The sequence below is a fragment of the Ambystoma mexicanum genome, chromosome 1q (genome assembly GCF_040938575.1).
Source record: "Ambystoma mexicanum isolate Mex_15411 chromosome 1q, UKY_AmexF1_1, whole genome shotgun sequence".
Taxonomy (NCBI): Eukaryota; Metazoa; Chordata; class Amphibia; order Caudata; family Ambystomatidae; genus Ambystoma; species Ambystoma mexicanum.
The window spans coordinates 391016329-391039289 of record NC_090922.1 but is presented as its reverse complement, the minus strand read 5'-3'; the positions used below and the strand labels follow the sequence as shown (position 1 = coordinate 391039289).

General features: G+C 46.9%; 1 protein-coding gene across 5 annotated transcripts in view; it reads right to left on the bottom strand.

Annotated features, from left to right (window-relative positions):
• The window catches only part of RBL2 (RB transcriptional corepressor like 2), a 953306-nt gene that overhangs the window by 105618 nt on the left and 824727 nt on the right, over positions 1-22961 (bottom strand). For all 5 annotated transcript variants that reach the window (XM_069639547.1, XM_069639538.1, XM_069639539.1 and 2 more), the window contains exons 18-19: positions 1069-1140; positions 389-494 (exon numbers count right to left, since the gene is read on the bottom strand). In XM_069639547.1, coding sequence (XP_069495648.1) covers positions 389-494; positions 1069-1140 — 178 coding nt within the window. The remainder of the gene's footprint in view (positions 1-388; positions 495-1068; positions 1141-22961) is intronic.

Sequence of the window (22961 nt, the reverse complement as noted above, 5' to 3'; positions counted from 1 at the left end):
CGCCCTTAAAACCATCTTATGTTTGGACATTAAAAAGATTTGTCTCATGAAAAACACTTTGCCAAATTATAACAGCATCAAGAGATAAAAAAGTGTTTTGATGATGGTTGCTAAAGGAACTGTATAAACACAGGACGTTTTCTAATATGTCCTGTTGATGGCAATTTTATTTATTATTCAAAGATTCTCCAGTAGTGAAATCCATTGCTTGGTGGTAACACCGGAAAAAGGATTCCAAGCTGTCTGTTTAGGTTTTAACAACGTTGTTCAGTAAGAAATTGATTTAGAGCATACGCCCTTTAAGTGGGTAGTATGGATTAAGGAGACAATCTTCCCATTCTCTTAGAAGTATGCACTTTGATTTTGGATAATTAAAAACCAAACGTACTGGTTTCTCTGCTGGTCGCTGTTGGGGAATTCTGCTGGGTACTGCTGTCGCTGCTGCAAGAATTTCTTCTTCTTCTTCTGGCCCTGATCAGAACACTTCTGTACACCTAACATTAAACAACAGAACACAGCATTTTTTTAAAAAAATGCCACAGGTCACCAATTCCAGACAGCCCCATTTCAGAAAATTGTGTATTTTTATTTAAATGTAAATTATGCATGGATAGAACTATCATGAAAATAACTTCATTAAAAAAACACAAATAATTGAGCCGATTCACAGAGAAATCCGTTTGTACAAGCACAATGTGGTAGGCGAAATTTGCACCTGCTTCCACACGTAAATTGCCCATCGGGATTCGCTATAAATTACATGCAATCTGTAGGCAAATTTGCACCTATTACAAACGGTGTGCACAAATGAATCCAGCTTCACAAATAAGTAACGTATCCCAATGAGCAAGCCCCTGTCTGGGAAGTGGACAGTGAATTACAAATACAGGCACATGTATCCAGACACTGATCATGAAACATGTGTCCCTATATGTATTTCACTTTCCACTCCCCTGCCAGAGGCTTGCTCACTGGGATTGGTGACTTTTTTGTGAAAAACCGAAAAACAATTGTATGAATCGGCCCTACTAGATGCCAAAGGAAAAGTGCAGGGTCAAGTTCACGTACATGGCTCCTGGCTTGAGGCTGTGTCCTATAGCAGCGCATGATGTTCTGAAACGACTCTCCGTCCGATGTCACCTGAGAATGACATGGAAAAGTTAGATGTGAGATATTTGCCATTCATATCCCTTACTCATGCTTCAAAATGCATTTGAACATATATGTATTAAACAACGTACAGATATTGCACTTGCGACACAGAGCATATAATGGTGATTGCTTCCTGGCTATAGCTGAAGCAGGTAGGTACAGGGATTTCCAACAAGATAACCATTTTTAGGCTACTTTTCTCATACCACTGTTTTGTATTATAATATAGAGCTCACTCTTGTCAGTGTTCATAAACTCACCGCCTGCATTTCTACGGATTTGTCTTTAATGATACATTGGCCTAGATGTGAGCAGTGTAAATAATGTTCCACTTGCGAAATTAAAAGAAAACCGGTTTGAAAAAGATTCTGCCTACTTCCACAAGGACTTTGGAGCGTGTTGAGCCTTTTGTGTGGGTATGGGAAAGGCACTTGCCAGGCACAGCCGCAGTGATACTAACTGGCCACTGATGCTAGCAGGTGCAAAATGGTGCAAGCACCTGGGCATCTAATAGCAGTACATAGCAAACGTCTAATAATTATACACAAGCCAAAACTGTTGGCTTTGGCAATGCTTGCTTTAACAGGACTTCTGTGAGGGAGACGCAGAGTGTTTATTAATCGAGTGGCAGATGGCAGACCTGGCAAGACATTTTTATTACACCAGTAGCTGGTTTACAAATTATTAACTTTCAGAAGACTGCTCTAAAAACAATGGCAGACGCTTCGAGAGCAAAGTTTGATGGTAAGACTTGATTAAAGCGAGTTCAAAACCACGAGAAGGTTTGGGCTTCTTGACTTTTCATACCACTATTCCATACACTCTAAACTGGAGCATCAGCCAGGATTATGGCTAACTATATTTTTATGCAATGTTAGGTCGGAGAAAGGAAACAGGCAGTACTGTCCTCTCTCACCACTTCTTTTTGACCTGGCAATGGAGCCATTGGCGGTAGATCACTAGGCACAATTGTATGTGCTTGGTATCACTGTAGGGGAAGTCATTATAAATAAGAGTCCATGCTGATGACATGGTCATCTTCTTAGCAGATCCAGAGGTTCTAGGCTCTCACCAGCTATCAATGATAGACAGTTTTTGTAAGGCAGCGGGTCACAAAGTCAACTGGCGCCAATTCAAAATCATGCCCCTCTTCTCAAACTGTTTTAGGGCACACTTCCATAGCTAGGGACCTAAATGGATGGCGTGAAGCACCTGGGGATTCATACTGCAAGTGATCTCAAAAAGGTAATGACATAACTTGGAAAAAGAGGGGGGGTTTGCATCCTACTAAATCAAATAGTTAATTTTGTTCTGGAGCAGAGTATGGTGGATAAAGACAGGTGCTACATTTTTCTTAAGAGGGTTCTGAATGACACCCGAGTCAAACTGGCCTCAATATACTGCCCGAACGAAGGCCAGGACGATTTTCTATACTCCATTATAAAGAAAAGGATTCCATTCTCCGAAGGGCATATAATCTTATCAGGAGACTTCAATTTAACCATGGATCCTAACCATGAAGCCTCCAGCCTTCCATACTGGGGCACATCCCAAGCATCTAAACATACAATGGCCTTACTCAATGAAGCTAGCTTGGCAGACTCCTGGAGGCATGTTTACCCAGAAGGTAGAGAGTATTCAAACTACTCACACTCTCACACTTAATCTAGAATAGATTATGTGTGGTTAAATCTCATCTACTACCTCACATACAAGCTAAAGACAGGCACGATAGACCTCTCAGACCGTGCTCCTATACACGTAGACCTAGACCTGGGGCGCAGAGATGAGACCTAAAATTTGGAAACTGAATCCAATATCCTACGGGACCCAGTGATAAGAAAAGACATAGCCCAAGGAATTTCTAATTACTTTCTTGAAAACGTTTTAGATACCGCTGATGCTTACACCAGATGTGATGCTTTTAAAACCTACAGATGGGGAGTTTTAATCCCCAAAGCAGCATGGCTAAACACAGTGAGATGTACTGTACTTGAAGATATAACCTGAAAATATAAAGACCTTGAGCTACAATACACAACTAAAGGTTCTCGGAAAGTGTTCCTCAACCTGCGCAAGGTCTGCAACCAAATCAATTTCCTAAAAACGAATAAAGCTGAATATTTGCTTTTGAGAAAGAAACAAAAATATTGCAAACAGGGAAATAAAGCTGGGAAACTCATAGTAAGGAAACTGAAAGCGAGGATGAGCTCAGAACAGATAGCCAGAATAGGTGCTGAGAAGGGCACTAGTATTTCTGCTAGATCAGCCGTTCGAGGAGTTTTTTTAATGTATTTTCTTAACTTTATTTTTATGAACAGGTTCACATAACATAAAGCCAATACAAGATTTATCACCAGGAATTAGCAAGAGAGTAACAAGACAGGTCTTTGATCTAAATCATAAAGTGACAAGCAGCAAATGGTGATAAACCATCTTGCCAGCTAGACGAGTTGCACTGACAAAGTAAAAATAATCTCACACATAGTAGACTGGAAAATATTCCAACGAAAAGCATACTTGAACACATGAAATGCGCCTAAGAGGCATTTGCTAGGTAGCAGCGTCAAGTATATACGTTTATTCACTATATATTATCTGATAGAACTGCGTGGGTATCTCATCCCTTACATATCACCAGGCTCATCATTCCTAGCACCATCCTCTGACACTCTATTCTGAAGAAAGGCTTTGACCAGGTCCCATATATTACTAGGTCTAACGTTAGCTGGGAGCATAATCCAATAGTCTAACTCTGTATCGCACCATTAGGCTAGATCCCGTAGCCATTTATCTGATGGTGGAGCTACCGGGCTAGACCAAAGCATTAAGATATATCTCTTTGCCAGTAGCATGCATATAGACAGTAGTTTCCTCGCCTCTTTAGGGATCACTGGGAGCCACCCAAACATGCAGCAGAGTATATTAACATGCAGCAGAGTATATTTTGAGGGACCTCCTGACAAATCATGCACCCAGTCATTTTGGTCACTTGTTTTAAAAAAAATCACCAAAGAAGTGTTCTTCCAAATAACATGAAGAAATCCTGCGTTATCAGCCCAACACCTGGGGTGCAGCACCCATCAGCAGTCTTATCAAATTTCCTCCTGAATTACGGAGACAAGTAGGCCCGCTAGAGAATTCTGTACTGTATAAATTAAAACCTATAGTTGATAGCTACCTTCCGGGTATACAAACACATGTAACACCACAACCTGTCTCTGAGCTCCCCTTCAAATTCCGCTGCCCGCGATAATCTACATGGCAATACCGCCTTGGGAGTCGAATTAAGTGCCATTTGCTAAATTGTAGAAACTATTTTTTCCTCCAGAAAATACAGTGACCAGGTCCGGAATGCTCCCTTGATCCTGAAGTATTGTAAAGCCAAGCCAAATGCATCCCCCGGTGTAGAAATCAAATAGGTTGTTGACTCCCAGTCGCAATCATGGTTTCTTTATCCTTTCATCACAGATCAGGGCCAAGCAATGAATATTCCAAACACTAAGTTCTGGGGAATAAGGGGTACCCACCCGCATCCTCCGGCACTAGCTCCTCTAGGCATTGACCGTGCACTGGATTGGATCATATTGGCACCTATCATTAACCGTCATAGATACCAGGGTGCCCTGCAAGGAGTGGGGGTGGACCAACCTCGTCTTGATCCATACGTGCGGATATCGCTGGGAACCTGGTATCCAGTATGAGGCAAGCGAGACCTGAGCTTCAAGATACTATAGCTCCATATCAGGCACGTACGATCCCCCCTGTACCCACGGCCCAGTCAGAGTCTCCCAATTGATTCTGGATGTTTTCGGGCTCCACGCTAACTTAATCAGCCATGTTCTCAGCTCTTCGAAATATTGGGATCTGGGCCACACAGGTATTTTTAGAAAAAGATATAAGAGTTTGGGCAGGATAACCATTTTCATCATTGCGACTCGGCTTGTAAGAGAAATCGGTAGCGAGGACCATCGGTTAATTTGATCCCAGAGTATTTCCCGATATGCCCCATGATTGTCCTTTAATAGTTGGGTTCGGTTCCTATTCAGTTTACTTCCAAATACTGTGTGAATGTCTGTTCGCAGCGCAACCGCTCCGTTCCTTGGGGTCTCTAGGTATTCTCGCTCAATGGAAATAAGACTGACTTCGACCACTTTACATGCTGGCCGGATACCCTGTAAAATGCTTCAATTTTCCATGCAAGTGGGTGTAAATTACTATCCGGGTATTTAATAATTATTACTAGAGTACTCATAGTCCTTAGTCCCCTTTCCTTCATTCTTGTGGGCGTCCCCCAACATGGGAACGGTACCGGAACCGTTAGCAGCAAAATAATTAGCTTCTCCTTTAAATCTAGTAAAGCGTGCGGGGTACGGCCCTGGGTGTGGGAACGCCCCTGAAACCCTGTCGCCTCACCTCAGTCTCATTTTTTACACATCGGACGCTTTAATACCTGGCAATGCTGAATATTTTAGCCCCTTGCATACAATAGGGGGAAGGTGGGTGTGACGTATGGCGTAAAGGGGACAAGGGCTATGAGAACTCTAGTCACTACAGTGAGTAACTTGAATTAATCATACATACTGTCTCCATTCCTCCATCCTTGTGGGTGAGTCCACTGAACAAGACCATTGGGTGGGGCTGTGACAACCTGCCTCATACTTAAGAAGAAGCAAAAAGGTTCATCAGAACCGCCTGACCGAACTCTGCATCCCGCTTGGAGCTGGTAACCAGGGAAAGTGCTTACAGAATGCAGACGGAGTGGCCCAAGTAGCCACACTGCTAATGACATCTGATTGGCGATCGACGTAGCCTTTGCTCTGACCACATGGGCATAGATCACAGGAACTGCCTTACCCATGGCCGTATAAGCCTCTGAAATGGCCTGGACCATCCAACGGGCAGTCGAAGCTTTGGAAGCCTGTGTCCCAAAGGTAATGAACAACGCCTCAGACTTCCAGAAGGGTTTCTCTCTTTTTTAGGTCCAAGGAATGTAAAGCCCTCTCAGCCTGCGACTGAGGATTCGGAAAGAACACTGGCAGGCAGATTTCCTGATTCAAATGGAATGAAGAGACCAGCTTGGGCAAGAAGCTTGGATGAGTGTGCAAAATGACTTTCTCGTTATGAAAAGTGGTGAATGGCACGCACAATGACAGAGCCTGCAGTTCGCTGACCCTGCGCGCCGAAGTGAGTGTCACCAACAGCACTGCCTTGAGTGCCGCCAGCCTCATGTCCACCGAGGCCATCTGCTCGAAGGGCTTACGCTGCAGAGCCGCGAGAACCACGTTGAGGTCCAAGCCCTGGTGCGGCCTATGGACTTGTGGAAGAAGCCTGGACAACGCCTTTAGGTGGGTGTAAACCAATGGGCTGACCACTGAAAAATACATTTCTGGGGAATTCTTGTAGGCACCAATGGCCACCGAATAGGTGCAGAAAGTATCGACCTGAACACCACAATGAGCCAGATGTGTGGAAAAGGCGAGCACATCGTCAAGGGAGCAGGTAAAGGGGTCCAGCCCCTTGTCTTGAGCCCAGTGGCAGAACCTAGTCCATTTGCTCTTGTACTGTGAGCATGTAGACGGCCTCCTGGCCTCCTCTATGATGTCCCAGCGGTCATCCGAGAACTAGGAATGGCGCAGTCTCAGATGGTCAGGAACCAGGCTGCTAGGGCCAGCCTAACTGGTTCCGGATGCTCCAATGCCCCGCCCTGCTGCATCAGGAAGCTCCTGCTGGGGATCGGGAGATGGACAGGCGCCTGGGACCACAACTGCAACTGATCCAAGAACCAAGCCCTTGAGGGCCAGTGGGGTGCTACCAGGATGAGGCTGCCGTCCACTGAGGCTCAGAATTTTCACAGGGTCCGCTGGAGCAACGGAGAAGGAGGAAATGCATAGCACCTGCGGCTGTGCCAGCAGAGATGGAACACATCCCACAGAGACCCCAGAGCCTGCTCTGCCCAAAATGCAAACTGGGGGCACTTGGAATACAGAGGAGATGCAAATAAGTCCACATCCGGAAACCCCAATCTCTGGAACAGGGGCAACAAACAGCTGATGTGTAACTCCCATTCATAGGTGTTGATCCCCAGGCGGCTGAGCTGGTCCGCTTCCGCGTTGTTGTTCCCCCGGGAGATGGACCGAGGAGATCCATATCCCCTCCGACAGGGCGTATTCCAAAATTCCCAAACCGGCCCAACCTCCATACACAGGAGGGGGGGACGGGTGCCACCCTGCTTGTTCAGGTAGAATATTGTCATGGAATTGTCAGTCCTAACCAGAACCGCCTTGTCCTTGATGAGCGGTAGAAAGGCCCTGAGTGCCAGGCCCACCACTCTGAGCTCAAGCAGATTGATATGCAGGAGGTCCTCAATACTGGAATACGCACCACGAATCAAGTAGCCCCCCACTCGAGAGGGAGGAATCCCTTGTCACCACCAGAGTGGGCTCCTGCAGGTTGAAGGGGGCTCCCACTGCCACATTGCAGTCCAACAGCCACCACTGAAGATCTGGAAGGAGGGACAGCGGGATAGGGATTCTGCCCAACTGCAACCCCATTTCCTGGTCCCAGTTGGCCGCCAGGTGGAGCTGGAGTAGTCTAATCTAGAGGCAGGCGTGTTGAAATGTGAGTACGCAAGACGCCATCAGGCCCATAAGGTGCTGAACCACCATGAAGAGGTGGTCGAATTGGCCAGAAAGGGCCCTATCGCCTTGCGGAGGGACAGGAGCCTCTTGGATGTGGGGAACACCCGCTGTACGGCAGTGTCCCAGCGCACCCCAGGGAACACCAGGTTCTGAGCGGGAGTCAACTGCGGCCTCTGCCAGTTGAGGGAGAACCGCAGGTGATGAAGAACATCCGCCAGTCATTGGCAGGAGTGCAACATCCCCTCGGGCGAACTGGCCCCCACTAGCCAGTCATCCAAATAGGGTTATGAGTAGTGGCCCTCCAGGTGGAGACCAGCCACCACATTAATTAGCTTTGTGAAAGCGCGAGGGGCCGAATTGAGACTGAAAGGCAGCACCTTATGCTGGAAGTGGTACGACATAATCATGAACCTCAGAAATTTCCGGTGCCTCTGGTAGATGGGTACATGAAGGTACGTGTCCTTGAGGTCTAGGGAACACATCCAGTCCCCTGCGCACAGAGACTCGGCTATGTGTGCTGGGGTGATCATCTTGAATCGTTTGACCAGTAAAGATAGATTGAGGAATGACAGGTCCAGGACTACCCTCAAGCCAGCCTGGTTGTTCTTGGATACTGCTGAAATTCTGGAGTAGAAGCCAGAGCTCCTGTCTGACCGAGGCACCAGCTCCACTGCCTGCATGCCCAAAAGAGAGAGGATCTCCTGCAACAGTGCCGAGGACCCTATCCTAAGCAGGGGACGAGAAGGTAGAGGTAAAGCAAGAAGAAGACTGAAGCCCTTGGAGACTATCGAAAGAATCCAAGTACTCTTGAAACAACACTTCTAGCTGTCCTTAAAGAGAGCATATTGGCCCCCTACAGGCCAGCTGTGTTGCCAGAACGTTATATCATTGCTTTTTGGCGTCTGAGGCGGGAGCGGAGGAGGGGGAGCAGAAAAAAACTCTCTGATGTCTTCTGTGGCTTCCTTCTGTGTACGCTGTGGGACCTGTCTGGCTGCCGCACACTGTGGTCCCTAAACCCCTTGAAACTGCTGAAAGAGCAGGGTTTGAAGTCTGGCCTGCCCTGTGTCTGAGGGAAGGACTTTTGCCCTGGTTTGGTCAGGATGGCCAAGGAACTAACGGTCTGCACAGAGGTCTTCTTTTCCGTCAGCTCGTCATCCGTGGACGAAGGAAAAAGTTATGTCCCCTCAAAAGGAAGATCCATGATCATCTCCTGCACATCCGAGGAGAATTTTGTGGCATGCATTCACACTGCCCGCCTCATCTCGGACACCAGGCATGTGGAGACCGAAGACTCCATGAGGTCCTGTGCAAATGCCCGTGCCTCCACCAGACCGGCATTGAAGGAGGCTTGCCTCTCCAGAGGGATTTCGGGCAGGTACTCCCCTATCCCCACAGCTTCTGGCTCTCTGTGGCTATGAGGGCCTCAGTGATGTCCTCTTAAGTGCAGCCCGGCGTTAAGATGACAATGCTTGCCAAAAGACTCAAGGGCCTTGTCTTCCTAGGAAAGACAACTGGAGGTGCCACCTGCCGTGGACCTTGGCTTGGAATTCAACAAGGCTGTTGCCACAACTGAAGAATGAGGTTGTGGGTGGGAGGCCAGGAGTATTGGCCATCTTTCGGAGGAGGGGGGGAATGCCCAAATGCTTGTGGCGCGCCGTAACAGAAACTTGTGGGGGGCCAGTTCTGAGTGGGGTACTACCCCCAAATACTCTGCAAGGCCCTAAAGACAGTCATGAAACACCTTTACCAACGCTGACGGCTCTTCGTCCTGTGCATCGTTGTCAAGACCATCATCACCCCCCCCTTTTTTTTCAAGACAGAGGATAGTCTGGGTCCTGGGTCATAGGAGCCGGAGGGGTCCCTCCCCCCCCGGGTCAGCAACCAAAGGCGGGGAGCATCAACAGACGACTGCGGGGGAGGAGGAGGCATTGGTGCTACAGGAAGAGGAGGGCTGAGAAGCACTGACAGGGCCTGGACCGGAGGAGGAACGGGCTGGGGCAATGGTACCCCCGGGGTAAATCTCAAGAAGGCCCTTTCCACAAAGAAATGGCGAAAAAAGAAGACCAGGGCCATTTTGACAAAAATGGCACCCTTGGGTGCTTTACTGTAGCTGCGAACGCAGCCCGCGGTAAAAGCACACCATGGTAGTTAAAAGTAAACCACTGCCACCAGCCATTCATCGAGGAAAGGGTAACATAAGAATGTTACATGAGAAGACTAGACAAAGCGGATACTAAGTAACCCTTCCAGCACCCTATTGTAAGATGGTGTGTGCTGGGTCTAGAAAGTTACAAATGTAAGTAAAGTAAATTTTACTTCACTGCTCTTGGAAACAGTAGTTTATTCAAGAGAAGGTATTTTAACTTTTGGGAAATCTGAAAGACTTCCTATGCCACTGCACTGAGGGTGCTGTGTGACACAATGTAAAGATGATGCCTATGGAGTTTGTCAGGCTCCATACTTTACAAAGAAACACTGAGTTCAAATCACATTAAAAATATACGAGAGAGTAGGAATAAGTCCTAAAATCCAGCAAAGTTGCTAGGGGAATTCTTCCTAACAACCCGGTCGAATCCCCGAACGGACTCCTAGAAGCAGAACTCAACAATCCTTCGCACCCTGGTGCAGAAGAGTATGATGAGCTGGCTCGCCCCTTTGTAGACCACCCGGAAGAGCCCCTGGGCACCTCGACCTTGGAGCCAGTAGCCTTACTGGCCTCAGGTCTGTAAGTGAAACGCCCGAAAGAGCCCCTGGGACCCTCGGCTTGGGGGCTGGTAGCCTTAATAGCCTCAGGTTTGCCAGAACCAGAATCCAATGTCCCTACACTGGAGGAAGCCCCCGTGGAGGAAGGCCCCGGGAAAGGGGACTGGACATATGAGTATATAGTATGACATCATCAGCATAAAGTGATATCAACTCTCTAATCCCCCACATAGCAAGCCCATGGTGCCGATGTAGTGTTCATAAGCAAACTGCGAGTGGCTCCATGGCAATTGAAAATAGTAATGGGGATAACTGACACCCTTGCCGCGTACCCCGCCCTAGTTCAAAGGATGCTGGGTGCTTGCCAAAGAGATCAATCCTAGCCATGACTCCTGTGTATAGGACTTTAATGGTAATGTTAAAGGTTTTTATACTGCACACAGCTGCCACTTGCGTGGTCTCTCTGCGCTCTCGCGGTTCTGTGAAGATAAGAAGGGGGGAAGGTTAGTGGGAGGAGTGGGAAAAGTGCAAGGGAGCTCTGATGTGCTGTAGGCAGCTTCAGTTCAGAAACAACGTTCGCTGAGCTTTGTGCGAGATTCAGGAGGAGGCCGTCATGTTGTGTTGGGCATGGTTGTGTGTGCTATGTTTTGTTGTTGTGGTGGTGGGATCTGCGTGATTTTACCAAACCCAAAGGTTCGAATCCTAAAAGTTTGAATTTTCTTTTTACATTTTCTGCAAATATATATGTGGGGGGAGACCCCACATAGCCCACCCACCTTACCCCTATACATTTTTTATACACTTTACCCCCCCAAACACACATATATATGTGTATATATATATATATATATATATATATATATATATGTTGAAAAAAAGAGGAGAGGGGCGCACTCCAGTTCCCTGCACAGTAAACCTTCCCAGCCACAGGTGTTCTCCTCCGACCGGTTTCTGTGCCAATACACGTCATCAGGGAGGCTGTCTTAACTTGCAGCTCACAGCAAGTGCAGGTGTTACCACTTAGTGAGGATTCTGCTGCAAGGACTTCTGGTAGCTGTAGTCATCAGGTTAGCAAGGAACAGACTCACACCCAATCCCACAGTGGGGAAAGGGGGGGAGTAGCCTACAGTGAGGCACTCCAAAGTTGGGCATAAATTACCCCGGTGCAGCACCCTATTAGATTTCTGAAGATTCCACCCTTCAGAAAACTTACAAATGTGTTGAAAAAAAGAGGAGAGGGGCGCACTCCAGTTCCCTGCACAGTAAACCTTCCCAGCCACAGGTGTTCTCCTCCGACCGGTTTCTGTGCCAATACACGTCATCAGGGAGGCTGTCTTAACTTGCAGCTCACAGCAAGTGCAGGTGTTACCACTTAGTGAGGATTCTGCTGCAAGGACTTCTGGTAGCTGTAGTCATCAGGTTAGCAAGGAACAGACTCACACCCAATCCCACAGTGGGGAAAGGGGGGGAGTAGCCTACAGTGAGGCACTCCAACGTTGGGCATAAATTACCCCGGTGCAGCACCCTATTAGATTTCTGAAGATTCCACCCTTCAGAAAACTTACAAATGTGTTGAAAAAAAGAGGAGAGGGGCGCACTCCAGTTCCCTGCACAGTAAACCTTCCCAGCCACAGGTGTTCTCCTCTGACCGGTTTCTGTGCCAATACACGTCATCAGGGAGGCTGTCTTAACTTGCAGCTCACAGCAAGTGCAGGTGTTACCACTTAGTGAGGATTCTGCTGCAAGGACTTCTGGTAGCTGTAGTCATCAGGTTAGCAAGGAACAGACTCACACCCAATCCCACAGTGGGGAAAGGGGGGGAGTAGCCTACAGTGAGGCACTCCAAAGTTGGGCATAAATTACCCCGGTGCAGCACCCTATTAGATTTCTGAAGATTCCACCCTTCAGAAAACTTACAAATGTGTTGAAAAAAAGAGGAGAGGGGCGCACTCCAGTTCCCTGCACAGTAAACCTTCCCAGCCACAGGTGTTCTCCTCCGACCGGTTTCTGTGCCAATACACGTCATCAGGGAGGCTGTCTTAACTTGCAGCTCACAGCAAGTGCAGGTGTTACCACTTAGTGAGGATTCTGCTGCAAGGACTTCTGGTAGCTGTAGTCATCAGGTTAGCAAGGAACAGACTCACACCCAATCCCACAGTGGGGAAAGGGGGGGAGTAGCCTACAGTGAGGCACTCCAAAGTTGGGCATAAATTACCCCGGTGCAGCACCCTATTAGATTTCTGAAGATTCCACCCTTCAGAAAACTTACAAATGTGTTGAAAAAAAGAGGAGAGGGGCGCACTCCAGTTCCCTGCACAGTAAACCTTCCCAGCCACAGGTGTTCTCCTCCGACCGGTTTCTGTGCCAATACACGTCATCAGGGAGGCTGTCTTAACTTGCAGCTCACAGCAAGTGCAGGTGTTACCACTTAGTGAGGATTCTGCTGCAAGGACTTCTGGTAGCTGTAGTCATCAGGTTAGCAAGGAACAGACTCACACCCAATCCCACAGTGGGGAAAGGGGGGGAGTAGCCTACAGTGAGGCACTCCAAAGTTGGGCATAAATTACCCCGGTGCAGCACCCTATTAGATTTCTGAAGATTCCACCCTTCAGAAAACTTACAAATGTGTTGAAAAAAAGAGGAGAGGGGCGCACTCCAGTTCCCTGCACAGTAAACCTTCCCAGCCACAGGTGTTCTCCTCCGACCGGTTTCTGTGCCAATACACGTCATCAGGGAGGCTGTCTTAACTTGCAGCTCACAGCAAGTGCAGGTGTTACCACTTAGTGAGGATTCTGCTGCAAGGACTTCTGGTAGCTGTAGTCATCAGGTTAGCAAGGAACAGACTCACACCCAATCCCACAGTGGGGAAAGGGGGGGAGTAGCCTACAGTGAGGCACTCCAAAGTTGGGCATAAATTACCCCGGTGCAGCACCCTATTAGATTTCTGAAGATTCCACCCTTCAGAAAACTTACAAATGTGTTGAAAAAAAGAGGAGAGGGGCGCACTCCAGTTCCCTGCACAGTAAACCTTCCCAGCCACAGGTGTTCTCCTCCGACCGGTTTCTGTGCCAATACACGTCATCAGGGAGGCTGTCTTAACTTGCAGCTCACAGCAAGTGCAGGTGTTACCACTTAGTGAGGATTCTGCTGCAAGGACTTCTGGTAGCTGTAGTCATCAGGTTAGCAAGGAACAGACTCACACCCAATCCCACAGTGGGGAAAGGGGGGGAGTAGCCTACAGTGAGGCACTCCAAAGTTGGGCATAAATTACCCCGGTGCAGCACCCTATTAGATTTCCTGATGACTACAGCTACCAGAAGTCCTTGCAGCAGAATCCTCACTAAGTGGTAACACCTGCACTTGCTGTGAGCTGCAAGTTAAGACAGCCTCCCTGATGACGTGTATTGGCACAGAAACCGGTCGGAGGAGAACACCTGTGGCTGGGAAGGTTTACTGTGCAGGGAACTGGAGTGCGCCCCTCTCCTCTTTTTTTCAACACATTTGTAAGTTTTCTGAAGGGTGGAATCTTCAGAAATCTAATAGGGTGCTGCACCGGGGTAATTTATGCCCAACTTTGGAGTGCCTCACTGTAGGCTACTCCCCCCCTTTCCCCACTGTGGGATTGGGTGTGAGTCTGTTCCTTGCTAACCTGATGACTACAGCTACCAGAAGTCCTTGCAGCAGAATCCTCACTAAGTGGTAACACCTGCACTTGCTGTGAGCTGCAAGTTAAGACAGCCTCCCTGATGACGTGTATTGGCACAGAAACCGGTCGGAGGAGAACACCTGTGGCTGGGAAGGTTTACTGTGCAGGGAACTGGAGTGCGCCCCTCTCCTCTTTTTTTCAACACATTTGTAAGTTTTCTGAAGGGTGGAATCTTCAGAAATCTAATAGGGTGCTGCACCGGGGTAATTTATGCCCAACTTTGGAGTGCCTCACTGTAGGCTACTCCCCCCCTTTCCCCACTGTGGGATTGGGTGTGAGTCTGTTCCTTGCTAACCTGATGACTACAGCTACCAGAAGTCCTTGCAGCAGAATCCTCACTAAGTGGTAACACCTGCACTTGCTGTGAGCTGCAAGTTAAGACAGCCTCCCTGATGACGTGTATTGGCACAGAAACCGGTCGGAGGAGAACACCTGTGGCTGGGAAGGTTTACTGTGCAGGGAACTGGAGTGCGCCCCTCTCCTCTTTTTTTCAACACATTTGTAAGTTTTCTGAAGGGTGGAATCTTCAGAAATCTAATAGGGTGCTGCACCGGGGTAATTTATGCCCAACTTTGGAGTGCCTCACTGTAGGCTACTCCCCCCCTTTCCCCACTGTGGGATTGGGTGTGAGTCTGTTCCTTGCTAACCTGATGACTACAGCTACCAGAAGTCCTTGCAGCAGAATCCTCACTAAGTGGTAACACCTGCACTTGCTGTGAGCTGCAAGTTAAGACAGCCTCCCTGATGACGTGTATTGGCACAGAAACCGGTCGGAGGAGAACACCTGTGGCTGGGAAGGTTTACTGTGCAGGGAACTGGAGTGCGCCCCTCTCCTCTTTTTTTCAACACATTTGTAAGTTTTCTGAAGGGTGGAATCTTCAGAAATCTAATAGGGTGCTGCACCGGGGTAATTTATGCCCAACTTTGGAGTGCCTCACTGTAGGCTACTCCCCCCCTTTCCCCACTGTGGGATTGGGTGTGAGTCTGTTCCTTGCTAACCTGATGACTACAGCTACCAGAAGTCCTTGCAGCAGAATCCTCACTAAGTGGTAACACCTGCACTTGCTGTGAGCTGCAAGTTAAGACAGCCTCCCTGATGACGTGTATTGGCACAGAAACCGGTCGGAGGAGAACACCTGTGGCTGGGAAGGTTTACTGTGCAGGGAACTGGAGTGCGCCCCTCTCCTCTTTTTTTCAACACATTTGTAAGTTTTCTGAAGGGTGGAATCTTCAGAAATCTAATAGGGTGCTGCACCGGGGTAATTTATGCCCAACTTTGGAGTGCCTCACTGTAGGCTACTCCCCCCCTTTCCCCACTGTGGGATTGGGTGTGAGTCTGTTCCTTGCTAACCTGATGACTACAGCTACCAGAAGTCCTTGCAGCAGAATCCTCACTAAGTGGTAACACCTGCACTTGCTGTGAGCTGCAAGTTAAGACAGCCTCCCTGATGACGTGTATTGGCACAGAAACCGGTCGGAGGAGAACACCTGTGGCTGGGAAGGTTTACTGTGCAGGGAACTGGAGTGCGCCCCTCTCCTCTTTTTTTCAACACATTTGTAAGTTTTCTGAAGGGTGGAATCTTCAGAAATCTAATAGGGTGCTGCACCGGGGTAATTTATGCCCAACTTTGGAGTGCCTCACTGTAGGCTACTCCCCCCCTTTCCCCACTGTGGGATTGGGTGTGAGTCTGTTCCTTGCTAACCTGATGACTACAGCTACCAGAAGTCCTTGCAGCAGAATCCTCACTAAGTGGTAACACCTGCACTTGCTGTGAGCTGCAAGTTAAGACAGCCTCCCTGATGACGTGTATTGGCACAGAAACCGGTCGGAGGAGAACACCTGTGGCTGGGAAGGTTTACTGTGCAGGGAACTGGAGTGCGCCCCTCTCCTCTTTTTTTCAACACATATATATATATATATATGCAGAAAATTGGGGGTCAGACTTTTGGGAGTCAAACATTTGGTATTTGGTCCTTTTGTACAATACCGTGGTGGTGTGAAGTATGTGCGGTTTGCAGTGCTGAGGTCTTTAGTACAGTATGTGAGAGGTGTCTGCGGAGGGTTGAGTATTAGTATTAGTATGGGTGTTAGTGGCAGTAGTAGTCCTTCTTCAACTTTTTCAGCTGATTAGTTGTACCTTGCCTTCTTCTGTTTGCCCTTTGTAGTTGTATTAGAAGTTGCCTCTGGGGTGATGGGTACTAGAGCTACTCTGATACTCTGATGGTTGTCTGAACTCTGAGTGCAGGCCCTGTTCTGGCTAGGTACCAGGTTTCCAACCCTGACAGTGATCAGCAGGGGTTCTTTAACTGGGTTCCCTTGAGGAGTTTAAGTTTCTCGTAGGGCGGAACTGGTGCTTTATCCAGTTCCCTCTTGTTTGCCCTTATTCGTGGCATAACTGGTGGTGAGCCTCCCTTTCCCCATATCCCTTACTGGGTTTCCCTTGGCCTTCTTCGCTGGCCCTGGTGTTTCTAGCTTTTTCACCTTCTCTTGTTCCCTGGTGTTCTCCATTGGTCCCAGGGGTGGGGAGGGGTGCTTTTATTCTGGTCCTATCCCTCATTCTTGGTTTCCTGGTAACTTCTCCTTTTACCAGTTCTTGGTTGGTTGCGAGGTGTGTGGGCGCTGTTTAGTCGCTTTCATTGTGTTCGCAGTTATAGAGCCAATTTTTCAGAGGTTTCCTGAAGTTTGTATGGTCGTCCATGTTTCGGATTCCGTGGGAAGGGAGTTCCAAAGATTTGCAGGTAAGCAGGAGAATGCTGATACGCCCAGTTTTTTTCTTTGTATACTGTTTGGGTTCATGGCGGATGTCGTTGCAGGATCTCAGGGTTCTGGCTCGTTTGTAGACAGAGAATTTATTTTGGGCTAAAGTCTGCTCCCTGGCTGTGTATTGCTCTGTGTGTTATGCACAGGGGTTTGAAAGAGATTCTCTGTTTGACCAGTAGCCAGTATAGCATTCTGGTGAGTTTGAGGAGAAGTCTGGTTGCCGTGTTTTTTATTTGTTGTAGTTTCCTCAGTAGGTATCTGGCATTCCGCGGTATATGCTGTTAGCATAGTCAATCCTGGACATAATGAGAGATATGATGGCCAGTGTTTTATACGTGAAGGAGAGGAATGGTAAGATCTGTTTTACCATTTGTAGGGAAAAAAAGCATTTCCGGATTATTGCATTGACTTGGGTTTCTAGTCTTAACTAGTTGTCCATGAGGATTCCAAGGTTTTTTACAACTTTAGATGGCGTCGGTGGGCATCCCAGTTCTATCGGCCATGGCAAGTGCTGGTTGTTTCCTTTGTATTCCGGTGTAATCATGATTTCTGGTTTGTCTCGATTGATTTTGAGTTTGTTAATGTTCATCCATTTGTAGAGCTCCTTCAGACACTCTAATAGGGGTGCATTCTCTTCTTGTATGTCACCGAATGTGAATATGATTTGAGTACCATCTGAGCAGTTGTAGCATGTTTGTCAATGTCTTTTGATGAGCATGATTAGCGGTGTCATGTAGATTTTGAAGAGGAGCGGGGATAGTGAGGAGCTGGATACTCCACAGGAGGTGTCCCGTGGTGAGGATTTGAGAGGCTTTCACCCGATCGTTTCTGTCCTTTCCGCGAGGAAGGATTTGATCCAGAGCAGTGCTCTGTCAGTGATCCCTATTTCTTCCAATCTTTTTATTAGGATGATGTGGTTGACTGTGTCGAAGGCAGCTAAGCGATCCAGTAATATCAGTGCTGATTTGGTGTTGGAGTCTGCATTCATCTTCAGGTCATCCCATATTGAGACTAGTGCTGTTTCAGTTCCTGTTAAGGGTCTGAATCCTACTTGTGCCTGGTCCAGTAGTTGGTGATTTTCAACTTGCTCCAGTAGTTGTTCGCAGACATAGGCCTCTAGTCGTTTTGCCGGGTAGGGAATGTTAGAGATGGGCCTATAATTTGAGAGGTCTTCCACATCGCCGTTGCGTCCTTGAGTAGAAGTTTGATGTAGGCCATTTGAAAGCTCTTAGTACTTTCCCTGTTGAAAACGATTTAGGAGGTTTATGTAGTATTCAGATGGTGTGTCCTGTGCGAGGATAGATTTATAGATATATGGAGGGCAGGGGTCCATCGGGGAACCTGATTTGTTGCTTTTATTCACCAAACCTAGTAGTTTTTCTCTAGACATCTGTTACAAGCAGTACACTTTGCTTGCCAGTTCCAGGGTTGGTGGTAGATGGTGGATTGTTTGGTTGATTGGTCTGTTTTGTATGTCTATGTATGTTGGTGATTTTGTTTTTCAAATGGTCTGCTAATTCATCGCAGAATTTTTGGGAGGGTATCAATGAATTGTTGCATCACAGTGGATTTCTCATCTAATTTACGATGTTGAATAATTCTTTTTGAGTGCTGGCGGTTTTTGCGATCCGCTCATTGTAGTACTTCTTTTTTGCTTTCGGAATTTTGAATTTGTATGCTGGGAGTTGTAGTAGGTATTTTACTCATTTTTTTCTGGGCAGATGGCATTTATTGTTTCTGCAATCCATTTCTGGATTAGGTTTGCTTTCCCATCTATGTCTATTGCATCCTGTGATGTGGTTGTGGCTTTGATATTTCAAATTGCTCGTTTAATTTTCTGTTCTTGATGGTTCTCCAGTTTCTTTTCCAAATTGGTGGGCATTTTTCAGGTTTTTTAGATTGATTTGATGGTGTTTGGATCACGAAAAGGGATGATGAGGTGGTCGCTCCATAGTATTTGGATGGGTGGTACTGTTGTGATCAGGTTTTTATTGGCAAAGATTAAGTCCAGTGTGTGCCCTGCTGTGTGTGTCGCTCCTTTCACCATATGTCAGAGGCTCATGGTCTCGAGTTGCTTGATCAATGTTTTCTGCGAGTTGGGGTTCTCATTTTTTAACCATATGTTGAAATCTCCAAAATAATCAAATGCTCATGCTGTATGGCTAGATGTGTGACTGCTTCTACGAAGGTGTCTGCAAAGGTTGCGTCATAGGTTGGTGGCCTACAGATTAGAATGAATGTGATGTTTGATTGTGGATCTGTGGTAAGTTGAAGGATGAGGGATTTGCAGTGAAGGATTTTTAAAGGGTCTGTTTTTATTTTGAGGTGTTCTTTGTAGGCTACTGTGAGTCCTCCTCTCTTTTCCCTTTTTTGTTCGCTTGTTTGCATTTGAAGTTGTCAGGTAGACAGCTGTGTAGGATCCCTTTGTAGTTTTCGGCTAGTCACGTTTCTGTGATGAATAGGATGTCAATTCCCCCATCGCAGAGTAGGTCGTATATCTTGGTCACGTGTTTGGACATCGATCTGGTGTTCATTAGGTTGCAGTGCAGTTTCCGCTTTAAGGCTGTTTGTTTTGTTCTGGCTTGTGTCTTTGGCTGGTTTTGTTGGTGATTCTCCCTGTCGTCTGTAGGTTGTTGAACATGTTCACTGATTCCTGTTTTGTCGTTGAACAGGCCGGTTAGGTTTCTTATTGGGTTTATGGCCTGTTCTGGTTCCTCTTCAGTTTAACACACTGCAAATAGTATGTGGGCACCCCAATCTTCTCCAGAATTGTGAAAAAATTCTCCCAAACAACAGAGTGAAACGCCTTCTCCATATCTAGAAGCGCATCAATCACCTGCACAGAGGGATAAATTTGGGCCAGAATAGCATGATATGCATAATCTTTCTCACCATGACAAATTAATGCCAATCCTCAACTTCTTATCCGAGCAATGTCAATATAGACAAATTTGTCATGGAGGAACCTTGTAATTATGAGATCTTTGCGAAGACCAATTCCCAAAACAGTCCAATTTGAGGATATGTCCAGAATACATGTGCCATAGTGCCCAGTTGCCCGCATCCCCTCCAGCATGTGCGAGCTTTCACTTATTTCATTGCAGAGAGCCTGACTGGAGTGTAATATAATTGTTTTACCCATTTATATTGGATTTCTCTGTTCTTGAGATTGAGTGAGACCTCATTAATTAGTGTGTAGGATGAGTATATATCTTCTGTGTCCAGTGACATCTCTAGATCCTCAGTCCATTTGGCGGCGAGGACAATGTTCCTACCTAGATTATTAAGTATTCATAGTATATAGAACGCCTTAATCTTGGGAAAAGTAGGTGATAGCCATAATGAACTCAGATTCACAGGTCGATATTTCTCTGATATGTGTGGTGTCTGAGATGTGTGATGTCGCCAACGATTCTAGCGGCCTATGTGGCAGCCATTCATTAGGTGTAAAGATCAGTGTTTCTCTGACCCTGGGGAATGATAATGGTGTGGTTTTGTTGTATATGTCCATGCTCCGGACATTATACCAGTCAATTTCCTCTCTAAATTACATCTGGTCGGCTTTGCATAAGGACAGCAATGCCTGTCTGCTAAGACTTAGTGGAATGCAGTTCGTGCCAGTCCCTGTCATTCTGAGCATTTGATGCCATTGTCATAGTGTGGGGCTTAGAATGAGATGTATCTCAATACGTTTCGGTAGTTTCGTGAACGGCATGGCAAGTATCTCCTGAGGGGTAAAGGGTTGCATTAGGGCTAATTTGGTTAGTTGCCAGCTAGTATTATCCTCTTCAATGTGCCATCTTTTGACCCAGCTCTTCTGCGCCGCAAGATAGTAAGCCCTCCACGATGGAAGCGCAAGCCCCTCATAATTTTTCATTGTCTGCAATATTTTGTTGCAGAGTCTCACTTTTTTATGGTGCCACATACATTTCCCAATTTGTCTTTCTAGATCCGGAAATCATGGGTGCCGGCGTTTTCAACTGAATCATCTGTACCAGGTAAATTAGTTTAGGCAGAGTATTCACTTTCACTGCATTAACTCTACCTGTGAGCGATAATGGTAGGAAGTTCCATTTAATTAGGCCTCCAGGGCACATCATCAGCATATGACGATATAGAATCTTCTGTATTCGTCCTGGTAATGACTCTCAGCCAGTTTCTGCTCGTATTCAGGCTATTGGTTCTATGATGAGTTCATATAATAATGGTGACAATGGGTAGCCTTGGTGTGTACCCGTATATAATGAAAATGTAGATGATGTGTGACTGTTTCTGACCACCATTGCCGTGGGCTGTAGTATTCTCATCCATTGTATGTGATAGAGCAATATTGATGTCCAATCATATACTTGTGAGTTGACCCATAAAGGATGCACATGTTGCAAAGACATGTGTAAAAAATCCAGGATTGTCTTCAGTCGGACCATATATGTTGAGGAGGGTGAGGAGATGTTGAAATAGCATACCGTGTACTAGGACATATCTTCCCTCCCAATCAGCTATGCTATTGAGAACCTTGAGGGGGACACTTTGTGTATCAGGATGAGACGCCTCATTTCTTATGGTATGGTGTGTGTAATGCCTGGCCCACCCATGCCCTACATAGCTTTGCTGATTCTATGGTATCTGGGTGTGAAGAGATCTCCCTGGTTGTGTCTCGTGGTATTTAATAGTCTATGCCTCTTGATCGGGTCTCCCAGTCCCTGTGTATTCAGTGTTATACATTTAAGAGTAACCATCTAAGATCAGGTGGAAGGATCGTATAGCCCCCATGACTTCGCCATCACCTCATGTCTCGTACCCTTGTCTAACTAGATGTGATGTGGCAGAGCCTCTACCAGCATACATATGGAGTTTGGTGTATATATATCTCTCCGGTGAGGTCCATACATGGGTCAGTCCTATCACCATATCCGTTTGTGTATGTGTCCCAGTGTCATGCCATGACCAATATGTGCCTGGACGTAGTACTATATATGGAATTGTCCATACATATGTAACAGAGAAACCCATAAACATTGAGGTCTAATAGTAGACCTCAGAACAGAACAACCCATGCATGAGTTGCGGGTAGAGGCCAAGAAACTATAATAAGTCAGACAACACAGCTCAGTTAGTGGGTTGATGGAGTAGAGGAAGGACAGGGTTTGGAGGAAGATGGCAAGCAGAAATTCCAAATAGCCATATATGAACATGGTATGTCAAGTCCGGCACCCATTGCGCTGTGATGGAGCCAGTCACAATGTCACCTCCATGCCACATCCTGGCTGTTTTAAAATGTCCAGATCCAGTGTGGGTCTGTAGCTATTGCAGAGACGAGGAAGCTGTTTCAGAAAGCTATTGTGGAAATGTCCCCTAACCATTGGTGCTCACTCACAGTCCTGGTCTGTCTTTTTTCAGTTCACTTTTCAATAATAGTTGAGTTTGTGGTCTCCAGTCAGGTTTGGGTCTTAGGTGTATGTTAGCAGGTTCAACGTGGCACACATCTCTTCTTAGAGGTGAAGCAGTCTAATGGACTGGACACAGAATGTGTGACCACCTCCCTGATACAAGGCAGAGGGAGCACGGGTCCCCAATCTTCTCCCACTTCACACCCTTGCAGCCACATACTTAGGGGCCTCTTGTTAACACTTCTGCAACCTATGTCTCCACTGGCCCTTCAACTACTTCATCAATGTCCCACAATGTGCGTGTACCGCCTCTTACCACTCTGACACACTCCTTTAGCACTCTTTGAGTGCACCCTTCTCACCACACTACCACCTTCACTCCTCTGTTATCCACCTCCTCTGCTCCTCCTCAATAGGCACCTCCATAGATCTACCACACCTCAACCTGACACACATCTCAACAACTACAGTGCAAAAGAATTCCAACACGCACTATCACAAGAAATCAGACCTGATGAATAGGAATTTCTCCAGCAGTAATGTCATTTTGAAGCCATCTGTCCAGAAGGACTACAACCTGCTTACCAGTATCCCTGCAAAGTCTACAG